The sequence below is a fragment of the Poecilia latipinna genome, unplaced genomic scaffold (genome assembly GCF_001443285.1).
Source record: "Poecilia latipinna isolate Pla-1442-1.1 unplaced genomic scaffold, P_latipinna-1.0 Scaffold1789, whole genome shotgun sequence".
Taxonomy (NCBI): Eukaryota; Metazoa; Chordata; class Actinopteri; order Cyprinodontiformes; family Poeciliidae; genus Poecilia; species Poecilia latipinna.
The window spans coordinates 51-22,023 of record NW_015114405.1 but is presented as its reverse complement, the minus strand read 5'-3'; the positions used below and the strand labels follow the sequence as shown (position 1 = coordinate 22,023).

Here is a 21,973-nt window from a genome sequence, read left to right as displayed (position 1 = left end):
CCCCCCTCTTTTATAAGTGTTTGAAACTAAAAAAAAAAAAAAAAAAAAAAAAACAGCATTTCTTGTACGTCATCACAAGTCAGTGATGGGTGACGTTTTCTTTTCCTCTTTTATTTCTAGTTACTTCCATATTTTTCAGTTCGTCATTTTTTTCAGTTCATCATTGCAGCATGCTGGTGTGGGAAGTCCACCGGGGTTTTACTCGTGATGTTTCAGTTTTCCTTAAAAAGCATGATGGCGGTCAATATGAATGGTTGTCTCAATGTTATCTCAATGCCAAAAAGACTTTATGTTCCCATTTTCCTTACTAAGTCTTAAAATGCATTCAGTTATGTATTAAATTTGTACATTTGGTCCTTTTTTGTTTCTATTATTAACCTTTATGGGAAACTGCCTGGAACCATTTGTTCTTTGATTTGTGGCTCTGGAAAAAGGAATGAATGTGTTTTTATGTGGTTAGCAAAATACCAGAAAGGCAGAACTCTGTGAAATCTTTTTTTATTTTTTTTTTCCTCAAAGCAATTTTTCTTTCATCCATGTTTTAAAACTCAAAACACCTGAAAATAGACTGTTGATGGAGTCAAGTTTATAAAATTGGCCACAAACAACAGTACCCAGATAAACTGAAATTAAATAAATCTGAAATAGTCCATTTTCCAGAACAAGTGCTCCATAGAAACTTTAAATACCCACTATGCTTCATCAGAATTAACTGGTTTTCAGTAGTATTGTAATTGTTTCCCTCTGAACTCATCAATAACCAGGTTCAGGATTCTGCTCTTGTTTTATTATTAATATTTTGAGCTTCTGAAGAAGAACCTTATGTTTCCACCTGGGGTTAATTGGATGTTAGAGAGCTGCCATGGTATGATGAAGCAATACTTCACTTAATCACTTGCACCTTTATCAATTATTTATTATCACTATTCAAAAGAATGCATGAGTCGGATCAAATGGCTGTTGAGTAAATGCGCATCTTACCTCTGCTTGCATAAGGAGCAGAAATATCAGTCAATATTTTGGACTTATGTCAACCAAACTAACATCTAATTTCTAGAAACTAAGCCCTTTACTACTCTGATTCTTCCCACACTGGTGTAGTTCTGAAGCAGAGACAAGTCTTGTCTGAGTGGGTTCACCTGAAACGGACTGAATATCAAAGGGTTAAATCACATAGTTTGTTTGGGAAAACCTTTAGTTGTTAAAACATATTCATAAGATTCACAATTTCAGTTTTCATTGTCAAAATTCATCATATCATTCATGTAGGCCCCCATAAGCCCCATGGCTTCATATACACCAGAGATAAGAATTGGCCAATTTTCCCTTGACTGGCTTTGATCTACAATGCCACATAAGGGTCATCAAAATTAAGATGACCCTAACATAAAACGGAAGCTAGCACAGCTAGCTTCCGTTTTATGCTAGCATAACACGGAAGCTAGCACAGCTTCCGTGTTATGTTAAATTGTTAAAATGGAAGTTAGCATAGCTTAAATTTTGTACTAAATTGTGAAAATGCTAACATGGAAGTTAGCATAACTTCTGTTTTATGCTAAAATACTAAAATGGAAGCTAGCATGACTTCCATTTTGTACTAAAAGGATTAAAAGGAAGGTAGTATAACTTCCATTTCATGCTAAATTGCTGAAAGACTTAAATGGAAATTAGCATTATATCTGTCATACCTTTTACATGTTGTTGACCTTTCTGGGTCAACATACTGACTGGTTATTTACAGATTTATTTCTGAAAAATCATAAAAAACCGTTTGACCTAAGGGTGCTCAGCATGCATAGCTTATAACATTAGCTTCCAACAGCATGTGCTTTGATGAACAATTTTGGCACCTATGTAAGAAAAAGGTCCAAAACATATTTTAATTTACTCACATATTTAGTTTTCCCATCACACCTAAACAAGAATTATGCTACTAAAACTGACTTGGCAGGTTCAAAATGGGGAAAATAAATATCCAAGTTACAAGGTTAATTTTCATAGTTCAACTTAAATAGTCCTACAGTGGAAAATGTCTTATAGAAAGTCTTAACTTATTGAAACTGAACAATAAGTCAAGTTTAAATTGTTGTTGGACGTGTTGGGGTACAAATGAATTCCTTAAGGCAGTTCTCACTGTATAAACACTGTTTGAATCTGTACGTGGTAAATGTGTATCCAGGGATTTAGCCAGAAACCGGGTGGATCCTTAACTGGAGCAGCGATGCAACAAAGGCTGTTGAGACATGACGCATTGCTCTCAGGGCCGTTTCAATTTTTCTCACACCTTTCGGGTCCTGACATCATCAGCTCATGTCTCTTTCGTTTGCTCATACCCATTTCTGCTTCGTCTCACACAGTCATACTTCCACTCTGGAACTCAAAAAGAAGCAGGCTGTTCATGTCTCCTCTGAAAACCCATCTTTTATTTATGTGCTTTATCTATAATTCCTTTCCTGCGCCGTTAGCGCTTCCGCTAAATATAGACTTACTTCACTATTTATAGAAAAGTTACTCTCTGTATTCTGTTTTTCTCTCTTTCCTGACAAATTCCGACTTTTCTGAAAAAAAAAAAAATAAATACATCCCACATTCCTCTAGCAACACGCACACACACACACACACACACACACACACACACACACACACACACACACACACACTCCCACAGGCAATCTGAGTGTGCTGTAATAGGATATGAATGAGTTATGTGGGAACTTTATTGCCCTTGGCTCGAAACACATGTTGGTGAATCCTAAATATTCTTGGTAATTCTGCAAACATCCTGACAATATATATATATCAGGAGGAGGAACTGCACCATTCAGGAAATAAATACAGAAAATAACAGCTGTAGTAAAACTGACCGTTTACAGTGTGAAGCTTTATGTCTTCCATAGGAGTTGCGGCGCAGTACGTGATGGATTACTTCCCAGCAAAATCACTCTTTAACAACTGTAATATAAGATGCAATAATATTTGTATTCAAAATATTTTTACACCCCCTCCTGCCATTATCGGTCATTAACCGTTTATATTAGGTCCAGAGGTGATGTTACACAGTGTGTATGAAAGAGCAAAACAGAGTGTTATTGTTGTAGTTATCTGGTTTGCAGGACCTGATAATTTGACAGGATGACAAACTTTATTATTTAAGAGTAAATAATTTGGTTTTAATGAGTGCAATTAATTTGTACATCTGTGTAGAGAAACTTTTAGTCTTCTCTAGTCTATGCTGCCTTTTTTTTTTTTTTTTTTTTTTTAAAATGAAGCCAACCCCTTTTTACCTTAATATTTATTTAGCTTTTAATTTGTAGCTGTGCTAATTTTTGACCGGTCCCTGAACCTTCGTCTGATGTTTTGGTGATTGTCTCATATGTGCACCATTATGCTGTGTGAACTATTTGGTAGGTAATTTAAGGGTCTTGTCACAGCTCAGCATCTGTGTGCTCTGATAACTGGCTAAGGGTTGTGTAGTTATCATGAGTTATTGCCTTTTGAAGATAAGTAGGTCAGTCTTATGTACTTCTTTTTTTTCCACAATACGTTGCCAGACATTGCTGAATGATGATGACATTATGTGCATTACAGAGTTTTAATTATTGGGATGTATTTTTTCTATTGTGGATTGCAATAAATCCAAACTATATTGTGATATTTTTAAACCTATGTTGGTAGGGTCAGAAAATCAGATTTCTGAGTTTCCCTCCTGTTGGTCATCGTCAGGATTCAGTGCACTAGCGAGTTTCAGTGACAATATATTTGAAACTGGTTAAAAAAAAACAAACCTCACGTTTGGTGTTTTGAAGCAAAGGAATATACGCCGACCATTCTCAGCTCTGTCTCTACCTTGACATTCCACAGTCATTGCTGTGAAGTTTTCCCCCTACGCTTTAAACCACTAATCAGCCTCTCCTCTTTTCATTCTTTTAGGCTCGTAACGTAAACACAGGGGAGCTGGCTGCTATCAAAGTCATCAAACTGGAACCGGGTGAGTTGCCTCATGTTTGCCTTGGTTTATTCCCTTTTTTGTCCCTATATTGGATGCTCCGTTTCTTTATCAACTTCTCGTTCCGAGAAGAGCGATCCTCAGTTCTTTTTTTTTTTTTTTTGTCCCCCATATTTATTTTCTTTGATGTTCCCCACTTTCCCTTCTCTCTGTTTCCATCTCCTCTTTCATTAATTAGTTGTGTTAGTAGCAGTAGTGTTACCATGGCAGTTAATTATCGCTGCAATGATGCCTGTGTTGACTGCAGGGGAGGACTTTGCTGTCGTCCAGCAGGAGATCTTAATGATGAAGGATTGTAAACACTCTAACATCGTTGCCTATTTTGGCAGCTATCTCCGGTAAGAGTGTGAATGTGTAGTAGTTGGTGACAGCTGTTAATAAGTTGCATGTTTTGGTTATAATCTGATTGTTAGACATATAGAGTGAGTTATATGGTATGTCTTTTGTTGTTTTTGTTTGTTTAGAAGGGATAAATTATGGATCAGCATGGAGTATTGTGGAGGTGGTTCTCTGCAGGATATATATCATGGTAAGATCTATACCCATGTCTTATTTTTTTTGTATGTTTATCATTTTTTTTTCTGCAACTGCTTTTTCTCTTCTTCCTCTCAGTAACCGGGCCTCTGTCAGAGTCGCAGATAGCCTACATGTCGCGGGAAACCCTGCAGGTAATGTTTACACTCTACACATTATAGACGTTCAGCATCGCTGTATTTTTTATTTTTTTTCCGAATTTTTCCATTTCCAATCAATCTTTACTAATGCAATATTTCAAAAAAAAAAAAAAAAAACATTGATGGAAACATGATTTATGTTAAGACTATAACAATGCAGTACTTTTCACAAATTGGACATAATATTATTAACCCTACAAATCAAAGTAAGTTTGCATTTAAAAGTCATATATTTAAAAATAACTTAAAAAAGTATAGGAACTTTTGCAAATTAGAATTCAGATATGATTAGAGTTGATGCAAAATAAAACCCTATAAACCTGAGGGGTTTTGTCCCTTTTCCTTCCTTATTTTCTACCAGAACCAACAGGTCGCCCATAGCAACAGCCTCTGTTTTGTGCACATTGATGAGTTCAAGTAATGTTGATACTTGAACTGTGCGTTATGGAACAAAAGCATAAATGACCAAAGCTAGTGTTAAGGCAGTGGTTTCGGAACTGTTTGCCACATGGGTCAAAAAGTAGAACGTTTTGTGTTTTTTATTTTACCAAATTAGCTTGTTAAGAATATTTTAATTTAATCTACTCAACGTAGAGCGTTTTATTTTTTGTAGAAAAAAAAAAGTAAATCATTGTCCTTCCAAAGCATTAAAAATGTCTTGCATGTTTACCTTATGAAAAATTTGCTTAAAAATTCCAATATTTTGGGATTGTTTGCTATTTTCTTGATATTAAATTGTTTTCTTTAGCTGGACTTAACACATGGCTGCTTTTGAACAAAGTCGCTGTATTTGAGGTCCTGTTTCTATGAAAATAAACAGAAAACAAAGAGCATGTGATAAGAGTAATGCTTTGTGTTGTAAGTTACATTTTCCATTTTAAGACATTCTTTGGGTGGCGAAACTTTTAAAAAAGGGTCGTTCTGCACCGACCAGCTGGGCTTATAGCGCACAGACCGCACTTTGGACACTACTGGCTTTTTTTATTTTTAGAATAAAAATCTTACTCTTTCTGAAAAACAGAAAGTATAACATGTTGATATTAAGAAACTTCATATAGATACATCAAATGTTGTTGTTCTAAAACTGAAATTAATCAGCTGCCTTATTTCTATCATCTTATTTTGGTCTCGGTTTGACATCAGTAACCTCGTCATTCCTTTCACAGGGTTTATACTACCTACACAGCAAAGGCAAAATGCACAGAGATATTAAGGTGAGCCTGAACTAAAGTCTGCTCCATGTTCCTTAACCAACATTTAATTAGATACTGCCTTTGTAGTTTACCTGTTTTAATCTTTACAATGTTGTGTGAATTATTTTTTAATAGAGCTTTATAGATGTCAATAAAACAGTTAATGGCTAATTTCATCTCAGGTTAAGATAAAGTCCATTTTATTATTGTTATTATTATTGTAGAGTTTATAAAAGCATCATAGTTAATTCAAATATTTATTTGAAACTCATGGGTACATTTTTATGTATTGTCAGTATTTTTTTGTGAAAATGAGCAGAAAGCTTTTCTTGCTACTTTGTGGTATCTTTGGGCTTTTATAGGGAGCCAACATCCTCTTGACAGACAACGGCTACGTTAAACTTGGTGAGATCCGACTCTTATCTTCTGTTTTTAAAGATAGAATGAGATCAACTCCATTTACCGACAAGGGTTTTCTTTGGTTTATTTTTCTTATGCCCCCTTTTTTTTTTTCTTCTTCGTCTTCTTTTTAGCTGATTTTGGCGTGTCGGCCCAGATCACAGCCACTCTTGCCAAGAGAAAGTCATTCATTGGAACGCCTTACTGGTGAGTTTGGTATGCGGGTATCAGTGCAGATAGAGTTAAGTTAGACAGTGAAGCAGCCTCTCCCTGCTCCAAGTCATGTAACAAGTCACGTAACAAGTCATGACTCCTCCTGGAGTCATGACTTGTTACGTTTTCATTGAAGAGTTAAACAAGGGATTTGGGGAAAAATATGCACATTTTTGATTATAAGAAAAAAAAAAAAAGGGGGAATTATATTTAGCTTCTACGTCTGTATCCTTTCATCTTCCACCATGGGTTTCTCTCTTAATCTAGGATGGCTCCAGAGGTGGCAGCAGTGGAGAGGAAGGGGGGCTACAATCAGCTGTGTGACATCTGGGCAGTGGGCATTACTGCAATAGAGCTGGCAGAACTACAGCCGCCCATGTTTGACCTGCACCCGATGAGGTAAAGCTGTGTGTGCAAGTTTATTATTGACACTCTGCTGAAGTGATGGCTGTGTGTTCTAGTTCTGTGTGAAACAATATTAGAAGATACTGAACTAAAAAAAAAAAAGAGCGGTGGATGTTTGGATGATTAGAATATTATGTAATGTTTAGATTGTTCTTGAAGGGTGATTTCACACATCGACTCAGTGCGACGAGGGACCAAAATTGTAATATTTGTTAGATTTTCAGCCGCTGCACTCTGTCAAACGATTCCAACTAATTGGAAAACTTGTTCTCTTGGGCGCTGCACCAAAATCTTCTGGAGGAAACAAAATGAAAGCCTTCAAAGAAAACAAAGATGGAGCAGCGTCAGATTTTAATGGCTGTCTTTGGTAAAAGACCGCGAGTCATTTGTCCCTCTGACATTAGACTCTCACGTTAGTTTTGCTTGCATTTACCCAGAATCCACTGCGTCTCGGTCAAATTCTGCTTCTGAAATGGTCTCTGGTCTGCTTGGCGTTGACGTATGCATTCGAACCGCGGCAGAGTTCACGTCAGCTGAGCTGAGCCCGAGGTTTTTGGCGGACCAGAGTTCGCTTCTTTTTGGCCCGCATCAGAGTTCGATTGCTCATTCACATCTCCGCAAAGGAACTACAGTTTGATTATAGCGGACTGCGAACGGACCCTCACTCTTATTTTCAAATTAAAACACTCTGATCAAAACTTAAGATCTGGTCAAGATTGGAATATTACTTTATATCTGTTTTAAGAAAGTGTTTTTTCCCCCCTTTTTTCTATGATTTAACAAAAAAAAAATTTGGTACAATTCAAGACAACTACTGTGCATAGTTCCACCACTATCACTTGTTTCCCTCTTCGTCCCATCCAGGGCTCTGTTCTTGATGACAAAGAGTAACTTCCAGCCTCCGAAGTTGAAAGATAAACTCAAGTGGTGAGAGTCACTGACTTCTTTATCATTTTCATGTTTATCAAAGAAGCTGTTGGCGTTTTCATCAGAGCCATGGCATGAGTTATTTGAGGGGTCAAAAGTTTAACTCTTTCTTCTGTTCTCGTTTGTCTTCTTCTCTGGTCTTGACAAACAGGACGAATAACTTCCATCATTTTGTGAAACTAGCTCTTACCAAGAACCCAAAGAAGAGGCCTACGGCAGAGAAACTGCTGCAGGTGAGAAATGAAACAAGACAGTTTTACTTCTTTAAAGGAAATAACCTGGAATGCAGTTTGTAAGTTTTTATATCAGTTGCAGATGTAGGAGAATCCTCGTCCCGTCTAAATGTCATGAAATCAAGTTTTGATGTATTTTAGGTTAAAATAAAATTTAACCTAAATTAAAATTTTAACATTTTAAAATTGAAATATACCCTATAAATATATCCTATAGATCACAATGCCTGAAAAAACAACACTGCATTTACTGGTTGCTTTATGAACCTATTAAATTACTGTTATACTATACTTTACGTGTGTTATAATCTTAGAAACTCCCCTTGGAAATGCTTAAGGTGCTTGAATTTGATTCCGTGAAAGGCGTAAGAACGTTTTGGGCTGTTTTCACACCTGATAGTCCGGTTGACTCGGTTCGATTGGGAACCAAAATTTGCAACAGTCATTACATTTTCAGGTGGTGCGGTTCACTTTCACACTGCAATGTGTCAAACCATCCAAAACCCTTTTTAAACCTGTTCACCCCCTCCTTAGCCTGAGGGGGCGCTGCACCAAGAACCACTGAAGGACACGACAAGAAAACCAGACAAGATTAGAGAAACTTCCTTCTTCGCAAAATATAAACAAAAATGGAGTTTTGTCAGACTTGAGGTTGTAGGATTTCGCTAGACCACTAGCCATTTCTCCCACTAGCTCTAAACACACACATTTGTTTTGGGTGTATTTACCCAGAACTCCCTGCGGGCGCATTCACATCAGCCCTGTAAGTTTGGAGGTGTTTGTTTTGTTTCAGCGCCACCACAGGTGAGGAGGTGGAACAGGTTTTTCAGAGGGTTTGGATAGCTTGATACATTGCAGTGTGAAAGCCAACCGCAGCTGAAAATACAAGAAATGTTGCAGCTTTTTTCCCCCCCAATTGAACTGAATCTACTGGACTATCGGGTGTGCAAACACCCTCAGCTGACCTCCGTCTTCCGTCTCTCCTCCAGCACCCGTTCGTCTCCCAGCCTCTCAGCAGGACGCTTGCGATCGAGCTGCTGGACAAGTCCAACAACCCCGACCACAGCACGTACAACGACTTCGATGACGACGAGCCTGAGCCCGAGGTAACCTTTCACCTTCTGAGATTCCGTCTGCTTGAAAACTAAAGTGCTGCCAAGTATAAGAAGCAGATCAGTAAAGAAGTGATTGTGATTTGCTGGATTTTGCTTCTTTCCTCCCTTTCTTAAAATATGTCCTCATGTCTCCTCAGCTGGCTATTCACTGATCCCCAGCCGTCATTTCCTCTTTCCTTATGCTCTTTTTTTTTTCGCCCTTGTTTATGTGACTCATTCTTTGCTTTTTTCTTCTCCTCCCCTGTTTCTCTATTCTTTCGCTCTTTGGCACTCTTCTCTTTCCTCCGTCTTTTACCTCACTTTTCCTCTCTCCTCCATTTTTCTCCTGTTTTCCCCGCCTCCTTCCTCCCACTTAGTTTAAATACAGAGGTCATTTCCTCCCCATAAGCCCCGGTGCTCGACGCGCACCCCGCTTTGCGGCCCGCAGGAAGGTACTTGTGTCGACTGCAGTGATGTCTTTCTAACACAAGCTGTCTGTTCTTGGAAAATGCTTCTGAATTCGAACTGCAGCAGCGACTGAACACAGTTGAGAGTTTCCATTCTGTCCTCTGAATCCTGGTGTTGTCATGGAGTTCGGCTCTGGCATGTGACGCATTCATGGATTTACCCATGCAGCTGCATAATTACTCTAAGCGTTCATGTTTTTTTTGTGCTGATTTGAGTGTCGGCTGATTGTTAACTACCTTTTCTGGTCAGTATGTTAGTCCTTTTAACATTTTATTTCCTTATGGTTTGAGTTAATGAATTTCTTAAAGCCATACATGATTCTGGGGTCAAAATTTTTTAGTTTTTCTGGAAAGAAACTCGTTTATTATCGACTAACCATGGCCACATCAGTGAGATTTTTCTGGCAGCTCTTTTAGGGATCTTAAATGTGTAACATCGCTAAGCAAACATCTGTAACTCATCCCAGGTCTGTGATAGCAGCAGCTGGGATGAAGATGTTGTTGATGAAGAGAGCTTCCAAAGCTTCACATGTTCTAGTTCTCTAAACTGATTTCTTATAGACACAATTAGAAGAATCGTTCACTTGTCTTAAACGTACAACTCCAGCCTTTGACAGAAATCTATGCAAAATACAGAAAAAAAAAAAAAAAAAAACATTTGCAAGGTTTTATCCTTTGCAAAGCCAAAACTCTCAAATCGTTTTTCTCATTTTGTTGTGACGATCACGAAGCTCAGTGTATTTTATTGGGATTTTATGCGACGATCTAAAGATAAGTGCAGTGTGCTATTGGGAAGTGGAAAGGAAAAAAAAACTCTTTTATAAACATCTTTTAAGACATAAAGATCATTAAAGAGTCCTTTGAATTTGTATTCAACCTCTATCTGTCATATTTTGTAGAAATAGTGTATTTAGATGTACATCTCTACCAGATTTGCACATTGTGTGTGAATCTCAATTTTCAAATCTTGCCACAGATTCTCAGGTGGGTTTAGGTCTGGACTTTGACTTGGCCATCCTAACACATGATTATGCTTTGATTTAAGCCAATTAGGGGTAACATTTGCTACAATGGATGTTTAGCATTTCCCTGTCCTTGTTGGGGGACAAAAGTATCTCCAAAGCATGTTGCTGCCATCACCACATTGTACTGTGTGGCTGTTATAGTCAGTGTCAGGTGAACAGTATTTAACACGAACAGAACAAAATTAAAATTCTGTATAGAAATTGTAGCACACACCTTAATTCTATGTATAAGTCAGGTGATTTTTGGTTGCATTTGATTTTATTTGCGTTTCAGAGTAAAGGGGGGCTGAATACAAATTCTCTCCATGTTTCCAGATGTATTACCATAAAAAAAACTATTATTTTTCTTTCCACTTATCAATTACACACTATTTTCTGTTGCTTTATCATAAAATCCCACTAAAAGACTATGGGAGACTGTAATTTGACAAAGTATGAAAAATTTAAAGAAGTTTGTGTGATAAAGTTTATGGATCCCCATCTTCACCCGCATCTTAAAGGATGCAGATAAAAATGATATTTTAGGTTGGGAAGCCATCTTCAACTCACATTTCCTGTAGAAGTTTCTAACCACTCTCACGGGACTGTCATGAGAATGGATTTAATATTGACAAATCTACTTGATGACTGTAATTGTTTTCATTTTTGGATTGAGATCTCCAGTTCTTGATCAGGCATGGCATGAGTTTGTGGTGTGTTTAGGGTTTCCTGTGGAAAAAAACATATCTACTTCCTGAGATTAAACGCTTAAGATATGATGTCAAATTAAGTAACATTTTTGTTTTTATGTTTGTCTTTGGAATTGTGTAAAAAAAAAAAAAAAACTAAACTAAAACTTAAATTTTTTGGGTTTTTAAGACTACTAAAGGTTTTGATGCTGCCAGTGCAGAAAGATTTGTTTTTCAGTGACTCAGTTGCTACGTTTTTGGTCTCCGGCCAAAAGCAGTGGCTAGTTGTTTTTGCTGTGTCTTTGAATGCTGCGCCACAGGAAATGGCAGAACGATGAGGCTTTTTTCTTTTTAAAATCAGCGGTAGTCTTAAGTGCAACGTAAACATCATATCTAACATTTGAACTGCTCTGCTCTCCACTTTTAGTCTCCGGTCTCGGTTCCTCATCGGATCCGCTCCACCAGCAGGAGCACGAGGGAAGGAAAGACTCTGTCCGAGATAAACTGTAAGTCAGAGCGCGCTGTCTTCACTTTTCTTGCTCTCATTTCACGTCCGTCTGCCAAACTCATGTTCCCCGTCTTTCCCCATTGTCCCTTCGCAGTCGGACAAGTGAAGTTTGATCCTCTTCTGAGAAAGGAGACAGAACCTCATCACGAGCCGGTGAGTAATGAGGCGTGGCCTTATATGTGTATGCATGTGAATGAGACTGTGTGGTTTGAATTGCACCTGCATTGTTGTTTCTAACCTCGTAATACGAAGCACTCATTTCTGTCACTCCACAGGGAACCGTATATGAGCTGGGGTTTTTTATAAAATATGTTGCTGTTAATAGTCTCTGATCTTTCCCGCTTGAAATTCTTTTGATTTGGTTCATGTAAGGTCAGTTGGTTCTTTAATAAGATTAGTAAGCAGAGTTGGTTGACAAGCAAGTAAACGATATCAGTTGGTAAGTTAGTTTAGGAAAAGCGGATAATAGCAAAGGTAGTTACTAATGTTTGAAAGTTTGAATAGTTAGTTTGGTTAGTGAGCAATTACAGTGAATGTGAATGCAAAGTTAGTGGGCTAAGTAGTGTATAAATGTAAAGAGAGTAAGCAATTTAAGGGTTGTAGGATTAGTTAGTAGGTATGTAGCTAAAACAAGTTGGTAAAGCTCATAAGCAAATGAGTAAACTTTGAATTGAACAGATGTTTTTGCCTTGAGATGACATTTGTTGTGAATTTTCACAATATAAACAAATTGAATTAAGTCAAGTTTGATAAGTAAGTTTACTTAATCAGCAAATATGGTTAGTAAATAAGCTTTAGTGGTATGTAATGTTGGTAACTTAAGTTTTCAAGTAAATTAGTAAGTATTACCTGTCAACCCTACATCATTGACTAGTAAGGTTAGATGGCAGGGAATGTTAGTAAGTAGGAAGGTAACCAAGTTAGCTTAGTTAGTAAATATGAGTACTCAGTCAGTTTACTTCATTTGTAAGCAAGCTTAGTTAGTTACCTGGGTGAAAAGTGTTTTGCACATTAGCAGGAGGTTTAACCACCCAAAGTTTACTCATGTTAGTTTGGAGTCGATGTGATTTTCTTCATCCAAGGGATTTTGAAACAGTAGCACACAGAAGCTAATAGTCCGAGTTTGTTGCTTTGTTGTATTTTGTGTGAAACCCACAATTCTGATTTAGATTTAATGTCACACCTAAAGAGTGTTTCATTTATAAGATGGAAAACCAGGATATGGCCTATTGGTAGCCTTAAATGTGACTGTTTACTACTTTAATTGCTGCATTGAAGCTAAAAAACAACAAAGTCTGTCCTGTAGTGAAATTGAACGGTGCATTTCTCTGGCGCTAAAACACATTTCTGGATTAAACCACACATTTGGGTTTGACAGTTTTGAGGAGGAACATGAAACACACCTGCTGTCTCCCTCTACTGTTTTTAGACTCCCTGAAATGGTTGGTGCTTTTGAATTTTGCTTTTGGAAAACAAATGGGATGGGGCAGCTTCCGGACACAAGACGCTTCACTTCCACATTTTCACCTTTCACATCTACCTTTCCCTCTGTCATCTCTGTTCTAGTTGGCTGAGATAAAATCCAATTACAATTAAGTCAGCCCCCTGCCTTTCTCTTTCCTCTGTGCAGCTTCACCCATACAGTTTATTTAAATAGTAGCACTTTGTCCCTAAAGCCACTTTCACTCAGATTTATTCATTTTCTTTTCAGTTTCAAATCTATTTTTGAAACTTGTAACATATTTTGTTTTCAGCTTTTTCTTCTTCATCACAAACTTTCACGTTTCTGATGTCCATTCACTCAGCTGACCTGTTTCATTATGGAGTCGATGCTTCACCATTACCACATTATTCTAACAATTGATAACTTCTCTTTATTGACCAAATTGACTGCTCTATGAAACGCTGACACAATTTTTACATAGCACCGGTTCATAATGACCGCCATTTAAATGCTCCAGGTAAAACAAACATGCTTCATTCATGTCTAACTACAGAGAATCCAACTGGTTCACAAACATGCATCCAGTTCAGTCCCATTTTAACACAATACAGTCAAACATCAGTCATAGTAGAACTTATGCTACATCAGCTAGAATCATGACCCATTCCTGCTTTTTCTTTTTTGACCTCTTAGTAATTTTGATAAAGAAAAGGTATAAGATTGATTTATAGCTGATTATAGCCAGTTGCTTTTTATCCTTTTTGATTTATAAACAGATGTGTTTACATTCTTTTCTTTTTTAATAGATATAAGATTTTGTTCCTTGATTGAATGTTATTGATTCTTTCCTTTTGGGTTTTCTGGTTATTCAATAACATCCTCCTCTGTTATTTTTTTGCCTTCTCCTCTGTTGACTTTAATTACCCCACCTATTCCTCCCCTGTCTTTTTAGCTCTGGTTTTTAGACTTAATCTTTTCACTCATTCATCCTCCTTCTCACCCCTGTGCCTCGTTTCCTCTCTGTTATCTATATAAGCCCAGGTTAATGTATTAACTGAGGTCTCTCTCGCTCTGTCTTGCTGACCAGTGTGATTCTGAGCCCTATCTGGACTGTGTTGAGGAGCTCTACTATACCGCGAGATCTAATCTGGTAGTACTCCCTCTGTCTCTCCCATTATTCGTCATCCGTCTATCTACATACTAGCTGGCTTTTTTTTCCCCTCCTCATAGTTTACACCTCTTATCTCCGCTTCCACCTCTTTCGTACGTTCCCTCTTGTTCTTCATAATCTCTTATGAAAAGAAAAAGTCTTTGTCCTTATGTTTCCAATTTTTTGCTCTCTGAGCTACTGTTGTCTCTTTTTTTGTTCACTTTTAGCTGCACAATGTTTCAAATATATTTACAGTGCCTTGCAAAACTGGTCTCTCCTCTTGAACTTTTTCACATATTCATTCATGTTGCAGCCGAAAAACTTCAATGGGGATTTTTTCTCCCCTTCTGATAAATGACACAAAGGTACACAAAATTATGAAGAGGAAGAAAAAATAATGCAGTATTTTCAGACTTCTGCAAATAGCGAGTTTCTCAAATGGGTTTTTTCTGGGCATGCCCAGTTGTGTGCTACAACCACAGTTTTTTATGATGTGGTTGGGCTGTTCAATTTGGGGGTTATTTAATCATGAATGTGACTTGTAACCAACTAAACAAGTTTCTCAGGCTGTTTTTTGACAATGGCTGTCATCTTGCCACCTTCTCATAAAAGCCAGACCTCTTAGCTGTATCTTTGGAGAGCCTTGTTGTCATAGGTTTAGAGTAGAGATGCACCAATATGAAAGAAGCGATAGCCGATATTTACCGACATTATATCTCGTTATTATAACTGCTGTAAACCTTAGTCTATTGCCACTTTGCTGTCTAATGTTCTGTAAGAAACATTTGAGGCCTTCTCAGAACAACAGAGACGGTTTTACTGGGTTTTATTTTGGGTCATTATAGTGAAGTTGGGCCGAAAACGTCTGCCACTTTCTCCAAATCTTCCTGTAAAAAAAGTTTGATGATGATTTTTCTTCTCTACGTTCAATCTGTCACAAAAAAAAGTCCCCTTGAAACACATTAAATACGTTGAAGTAGTTGGTTGAAAAACTCTGTGAAAGTTCAATAAGTATGAAGATGTTTGCAAGGCTCTGGACGTCCATCCTCACGATGTTGGTCCATCTCTTCTGGTCCGTCCGTGTTTCTCTCTCTTCACCTCTTTTCCGACTTTCCGCTTCACTAACTGGTGCTTCAGGTGTTACTGTCACATGATTATCACTGTTGTTGTTGTTCTCTTGTTATGCTGTATATGAAATGCACACTGTGGCAAACATACAAATGTACAGAGGAAGGTTAGAGGTCCGAGTCAAACGCAGAGCTGGGACTGTGAAAAGATCTTGCATCAGTCTCATACTGTACATGTGCTGAAACTCTTGAGTGTTTGCTGTGTTGTGCTGCTGCTGTTCTTTTTTTTTTTTTTTTTTCAGCATATCTGATCTTTTTCTTCACAGACTCTCACCTTCTCTGTTCTAACCTGAATTTTGTTTTCTAACTTCTGACCTGCTGTAGTTCACTACAAGCACGGAACCTCTGATTTTTTTTTTTTTTTTCAGTACGTGTTCTTTCCTGTTGCATGCTTAATTCTCTTTGTCTTGTAAAATGTTCATGCAACACAACAATGCTCTGTCTGTGGCTTTATGTAACAGATCCTAAGCCCAGCTTTTTAAAATTGGTCTAAGTTAATCTAAATGCTAGGCAGCTGATGCAGGTGATTTAAAACAGAGTTTAGAAGTAAATATGTTGAATCTAATTAATACCAGCTTCCTGATCCATCAGTACTTTCACTCTCTGGTATCAGAGAGTCTTACTTCTAAAACTTAGTGAGCCTAACCATCACTAGAACACTTTAAAGTAGTTTTAAGTTAGTCCTGAATCTGGACTACAGCTTTTTTCAAATAAAGTCAACATATAAAATTAAAAATAAGTATTTTTATGAAACAGTTCAAACCTTTACTCAGTTCCTGTTTGGTGTCTTAAGTTAAAATAATAATTATAAAAAAATAGCTTTAGCTTCAGATAATCAACAAAAAGGCTGGAATATATTTCACTTTTAAATGATCTCAATTTGTCCACATTGGGATTATTAGAAAACAGAAGTTTTGTGACCAAATATGGTTAAATTATATAACATATTATTTTTTTAAGTGATCTTTTTTTCAAATCAAAAGAGTCACAACTTTAAGAACTTTAAGTGTAAAGTATAACTGGTTTTGACGCTGGCAAAATTATTTGAACAATTCAGATAGTTTTGGTTACTGTATTTATTTCTGTAGTAAGTCATTTATTCACTTTGCTGTAGATATCAATAAGTGTAATCATTTAAAAAAATCTTGACTGAAAAATACAGAAAGTGGCATAGAAATGTACAAGCACAGAATACCAAATTTACATAAACTCAGTTTTCAAGCTTCCAGGATATAGTAGGTTTTTTTTTTCTTTTGTAGAAATAATTAAATAGATAAATAAAAATTCGCAAAACAGTTGAGATATTTTACCAGTAATGATTGTAAAACAATGGAAAGCATTAATCCCACTTTTCTGTAAACTCCTGCTGTCCATGTTTTGCATATTAAACTTGATCTTTACAGTTTAAATTACATTTTATATTTCTTTTTTTTATGCAGTTAATTTTGTATATATTGGATATTGATAAGATAATTAGTGCTAGAGGGAAAACAATGTAGAAACTTTAGGATTAGTGGATTGGATCAATAAAATATAAAATTCCAAGGTGGTATTTATTTAGTTCCTTGTTATTCAGGAAAATTTGTCCTATTGCTGTCATGAAGAAACAATTTCATATGATACACAGGACTACGATACTAACGTGCTTTCTCTTTCTTTTAGGACTTGCAGCTGGAGTACGGCCACGATTCACCAAGTTTGCTGGGAGGAAACAAGTAAGTAGATGATTTTAAATTTCCAGCTTTGCTCCTTTCTCCCTCTGTTATACATGTTTTAGTGTTCAATCAATAGACCAGTCAAAACTATCGAGATTAGGAGGTGTGGACTATACAGATGAAGCGTTAATTTTACAACAGTTTTGTGAAAAGGCACTTACTTCTGTCTGCATCTTAAACAGAAGCCTTCTCAAGTCTGTCGAGGAGGAACTTCAGCAGAGGTGAGTCCGAGCCTTTTTCTTTTTTTCACTTCTGGTTGGACCGACGTGTTGAACTGCGAGTGTGTATTTTTACCGCATTCACTCATCAGCGAATCATTTAACGGCAGGACTAACGGTGCCAATCACACGCCACTAATGCCGTCGTAATAATGACTTCAGTGCTGTCACGGCTCTCACGTTCCAGGTTCTGCTTCCCTTGTTTGTTTGTTTTTTTTCTTCTTCTGCGGCTTGCTTTGTGCTGCGACTGGAAAATGCTGAATTTCTTAGGAGCTTCCTGCAGAGAGCATGGCTCACACACGCACACACACACACACACACATGCAATGAGTCACACATTTAAAAATGCAACCGACTTAATTCTACCAAAACATACTGACAAGTCCTTGGAGAAATTCTTATGCGCTTAAATGATAATTGTTGTTGTCCATGTGCTTTTTGATATTCTGAGAGATTTTGTGAGCTGCTGGAGAAAACAGTCCCTTTGAAATATTAGCTTTTTTTTTTTTTTTTTTTTTCTTCCCATTTTTAAAAATGCAGTTTTCTAGTTTGAGGCTCGACAAATAAATGAGTGATCTCACTTTGTTGTATTATGTAGAACTGCTCTTATTAGATAGTAATATTCACACTTGCATGCATATTTAAGCAGGAAAGACTAGAAGTCCTTCATGCAGACACTATAACTGGTTACATATCAGGACTGTCGACTTTGATGATTGATGGTTATAACAAAGATTGTATTAAAAAAATCCAAACAAAATGTTAACTGAAGCTTAAATGACTTTGTAAGCTTTAAGCTGTTACTTTGTTCCCAGATTTATTGACAGTGTAGCTCCGGGTCAGTTAGAAGCGTACAGGTGTTGGAGGGTTTAGTAAAAAGAAGATGTGACAAATACTTCTGGTTGAACAGCAAAAGTAGGATTTCTGTTTGAGAACATTCAGATGTGGACAAAGTTGTTGGCACCCCTGGTAGAAGATGGGTTTAAAATATGAGTTATTTTATTCTTTTACTGCTACAGCAACTTTTCACAGGAAAATAAAATCTTGGTGCTTCTATTGAGTGGGTAAAAATAAAGTTAATCTGTTTTTAAGTAGATTACTGTTAATGATACCCCTTGCCAACCATTACATGTAATAGTAATATTTACTGAAGTAATATTTTTATTTTTACCATCCTTTTCAACTTCAACGAAATTTCTAGGTACTTTTATGACTAGCATTCCAGAACTTTTTTCCATAAATATAGTGTCAATGACCATTAGATGCTATCACCATAGCAACCAGTTTTTTGAGGAAGATGCTACAGGCAAAAAGTTTTTTTTTTTTTTTTTTTTTTTTTTTACAAAAAAAAATTAAAAAATTTTATAATAATTAATATTATATAATATATNTCATACTGTACATGTGCTGAAACTCTTGAGTGTTTGCTGTGTTGTGCTGCTGCTGTTCTTTTTTTTTTTTTTTTTTCAGCATATCTGATCTTTTTCTTCACAGACTCTCACCTTCTCTGTTCTACCCTGAATTTTGTTTTCTAACTTCTGACCTGCTGTAGTTCACTACAAGCACGGAACCTCTGATTTTTTTTTTTTTTTTCAGTACGTGTTCTTTCCTGTTGCATGCTTAATTCTCTTTGTCTTGTAAAATGTTCATGCAACACAACAATGCTCTGTCTGTGGCTTTATGTAACAGATCCTAAGCCCAGCTTTTTAAAATTGGTCTAAGTTAATCTAAATGCTAGGCAGCTGATGCAGGTGATTTAAAACAGAGTTTAGAAGTAAATATGTTGAATCTAATTAATACCAGCTTCCTGATCCATCAGTACTTTCACTCTCTGGTATCAGAGAGTCTTACTTCTAAAACTTAGTGAGCCTAACCATCACTAGAACACTTTAAAGTAGTTTTAAGTTAGTCCTGAATCTGGACTACAGCTTTTTTCAAATAAAGTCAACATATAAAATTAAAAATAAAAATAAGTATTTTTATGAAACAGTTCAAACCTTTACTCAGTTCCTGTTTGGTGTCTTAAGTTAAAATAATAATTATAAAAAAATAGCTTTAGCTTCAGATAATCAACAAAAAGGCTGGAATATATTTCACTTTTAAATGATCTCAATTTGTCCACATTGGGATTATTAGAAAACAGAAGTTTTGTGACCAAATATGGTTAAATTATATAACATATTATTTTTTTAAGTGATCTTTTTTTCAAATCAAAAGAGTCACAACTTTAAGAACTTTAAGTGTAAAGTATAACTGGTTTTGACGCTGGCAAAATTATTTGAACAATTCAGATAGTTTTGGTTACTGTATTTATTTCTGTAGTAAGTCATTTATTCACTTTGCTGTAGATATCAATAAGTGTAATCATTTAAAAAAATCTTGACTGAAAAATACAGAAAGTGGCATAGAAATGTACAAGCACAGAATACCAAATTTACATAAACTCAGTTTTCAAGCTTCCAGGATATAGTAGGTTTTTTTTTTCTTTTGTAGAAATAATTAAATAGATAAATAAAAATTCGCAAAACAGTTGAGATATTTTACCAGTAATGATTGTAAAACAATGGAAAGCATTAATCCCACTTTTCTGTAAACTCCTGCTGTCCATGTTTTGCATATTAAACTTGATCTTTACAGTTTAAATTACATTTTATATTTCTTTTTTTTATGCAGTTAATTTTGTATATATTGGATATTGATAAGATAATTAGTGCTAGAGGGAAAACAATGTAGAAACTTTAGGATTAGTGGATTGGATCAATAAAATATAAAATTCCAAGGTGGTATTTATTTAGTTCCTTGTTATTCAGGAAAATTTGTCCTATTGCTGTCATGAAGAAACAATTTCATATGATACACAGGACTACGATACTAACGTGCTTTCTCTTTCTTTTAGGACTTGCAGCTGGAGTACGGCCACGATTCACCAAGTTTGCTGGGAGGAAACAAGTAAGTAGATGATTTTAAATTTCCAGCTTTGCTCCTTTCTCCCTCTGTTATACATGTTTTAGTGTTCAATCAATAGACCAGTCAAAACTATCGAGATTAGGAGGTGTGGACTATACAGATGAAGCGTTAATTTTACAACAGTTTTGTGAAAAGGCACTTACTTCTGTCTGCATCTTAAACAGAAGCCTTCTCAAGTCTGTCGAGGAGGAACTTCAGCAGAGGTGAGTCCGAGCCTTTTTCTTTTTTTCACTTCTGGTTGGACCGACGTGTTGAACTGCGAGTGTGTATTTTTACCGCATTCACTCATCAGCGAATCATTTAACGGCAGGACTAACGGTGCCAATCACACGCCACTAATGCCGTCGTAATAATGACTTCAGTGCTGTCACGGCTCTCACGTTCCAGGTTCTGCTTCCCTTGTTTGTTTGTTTTTTTTCTTCTTCTGCGGCTTGCTTTGTGCTGCGACTGGAAAATGCTGAATTTCTTAGGAGCTTCCTGCAGAGAGCATGGCTCACACACGCACACACACACACACACACATGCAATGAGTCACACATTTAAAAATGCAACCGACTTAATTCTACCAAAACATACTGACAAGTCCTTGGAGAAATTCTTATGCGCTTAAATGATAATTGTTGTTGTCCATGTGCTTTTTGATATTCTGAGAGATTTTGTGAGCTGCTGGAGAAAACAGTCCCTTTGAAATATTAGCTTTTTTTTTTTTTTTTTTTTTCTTCCCATTTTTAAAAATGCAGTTTTCTAGTTTGAGGCTCGACAAATAAATGAGTGATCTCACTTTGTTGTATTATGTAGAACTGCTCTTATTAGATAGTAATATTCACACTTGCATGCATATTTAAGCAGGAAAGACTAGAAGTCCTTCATGCAGACACTATAACTGGTTACATATCAGGACTGTCGACTTTGATGATTGATGGTTATAACAAAGATTGTATTAAAAAAATCCAAACAAAATGTTAACTGAAGCTTAAATGACTTTGTAAGCTTTAAGCTGTTACTTTGTTCCCAGATTTATTGACAGTGTAGCTCCGGGTCAGTTAGAAGCGTACAGGTGTTGGAGGGTTTAGTAAAAAGAAGATGTGACAAATACTTCTGGTTGAACAGCAAAAGTAGGATTTCTGTTTGAGAACATTCAGATGTGGACAAAGTTGTTGGCACCCCTGGTAGAAGATGGGTTTAAAATATGAGTTATTTTATTCTTTTACTGCTACAGCAACTTTTCACAGGAAAATAAAATCTTGGTGCTTCTATTGAGTGGGTAAAAATAAAGTTAATCTGTTTTTAAGTAGATTACTGTTAATGATACCCCTTGCCAACCATTACATGTAATAGTAATATTTACTGAAGTAATATTTTTATTTTTACCATCCTTTTCAACTTCAACGAAATTTCTAGGTACTTTTATGACTAGCATTCCAGAACTTTTTTCCATAAATATAGTGTCAATGACCATTAGATGCTATCACCATAGCAACCAGTTTTTTGAGGAAGATGCTACAGGCAAAAAGTTTTTTTTTTTTTTTTTTTTTTTTTT

The 21,973-nt window shown here is 36.3% G+C and overlaps 1 protein-coding gene and 1 long non-coding RNA gene across 5 annotated transcripts in view; both read left to right on the top strand.

The window, feature by feature from the left end:
* The window catches only part of LOC106965247 (mitogen-activated protein kinase kinase kinase kinase 3-like), a 43,709-nt gene extending 25,685 nt beyond the window's left edge, over positions 1 to 18,024 (top strand). Inside the window, exons 2-18 of one of the 4 annotated variants that reach the window (XM_015061216.1) lie at positions 3,931 to 3,988; positions 4,254 to 4,344; positions 4,471 to 4,535; positions 4,619 to 4,674; positions 5,847 to 5,894; positions 6,236 to 6,278; positions 6,407 to 6,479; positions 6,753 to 6,884; positions 7,755 to 7,817; positions 7,969 to 8,050; positions 9,040 to 9,156; positions 9,522 to 9,596; positions 11,732 to 11,810; positions 11,907 to 11,965; positions 14,344 to 14,406; positions 17,196 to 17,248; positions 17,431 to 18,024. In XM_015061216.1, coding sequence (XP_014916702.1) covers positions 3,931 to 3,988; positions 4,254 to 4,344; positions 4,471 to 4,535; positions 4,619 to 4,674; positions 5,847 to 5,894; positions 6,236 to 6,278; positions 6,407 to 6,479; positions 6,753 to 6,884; positions 7,755 to 7,817; positions 7,969 to 8,050; positions 9,040 to 9,156; positions 9,522 to 9,596; positions 11,732 to 11,810; positions 11,907 to 11,965; positions 14,344 to 14,406; positions 17,196 to 17,248; positions 17,431 to 17,473 — 1,200 coding nt within the window. In that variant the 3' untranslated portion in view covers positions 17,474 to 18,024. The remainder of the gene's footprint in view (positions 1 to 3,930; positions 3,989 to 4,253; positions 4,345 to 4,470; positions 4,536 to 4,618; positions 4,675 to 5,846; positions 5,895 to 6,235; positions 6,279 to 6,406; positions 6,480 to 6,752; positions 6,885 to 7,754; positions 7,818 to 7,968; positions 8,051 to 9,039; positions 9,157 to 9,521; positions 9,597 to 11,731; positions 11,811 to 11,906; positions 11,966 to 14,343; positions 14,407 to 17,195; positions 17,249 to 17,430) is intronic. The other 3 variants (XM_015061217.1, XM_015061218.1, XM_015061219.1) reach the window with 3 other exon arrangements.
* Positions 18,025 to 19,516: 1,492 nt separating this feature from the next.
* On the top strand, positions 19,517 to 21,191 carry LOC106965241 (uncharacterized). Its single transcript, XR_001428588.1, has 2 exons — positions 19,517 to 20,415; positions 20,598 to 21,191. It is a non-coding gene; the product is annotated as an uncharacterized LOC106965241 (long non-coding RNA).
* The last annotated feature ends 782 nt before the right edge of the window (positions 21,192 to 21,973 follow it).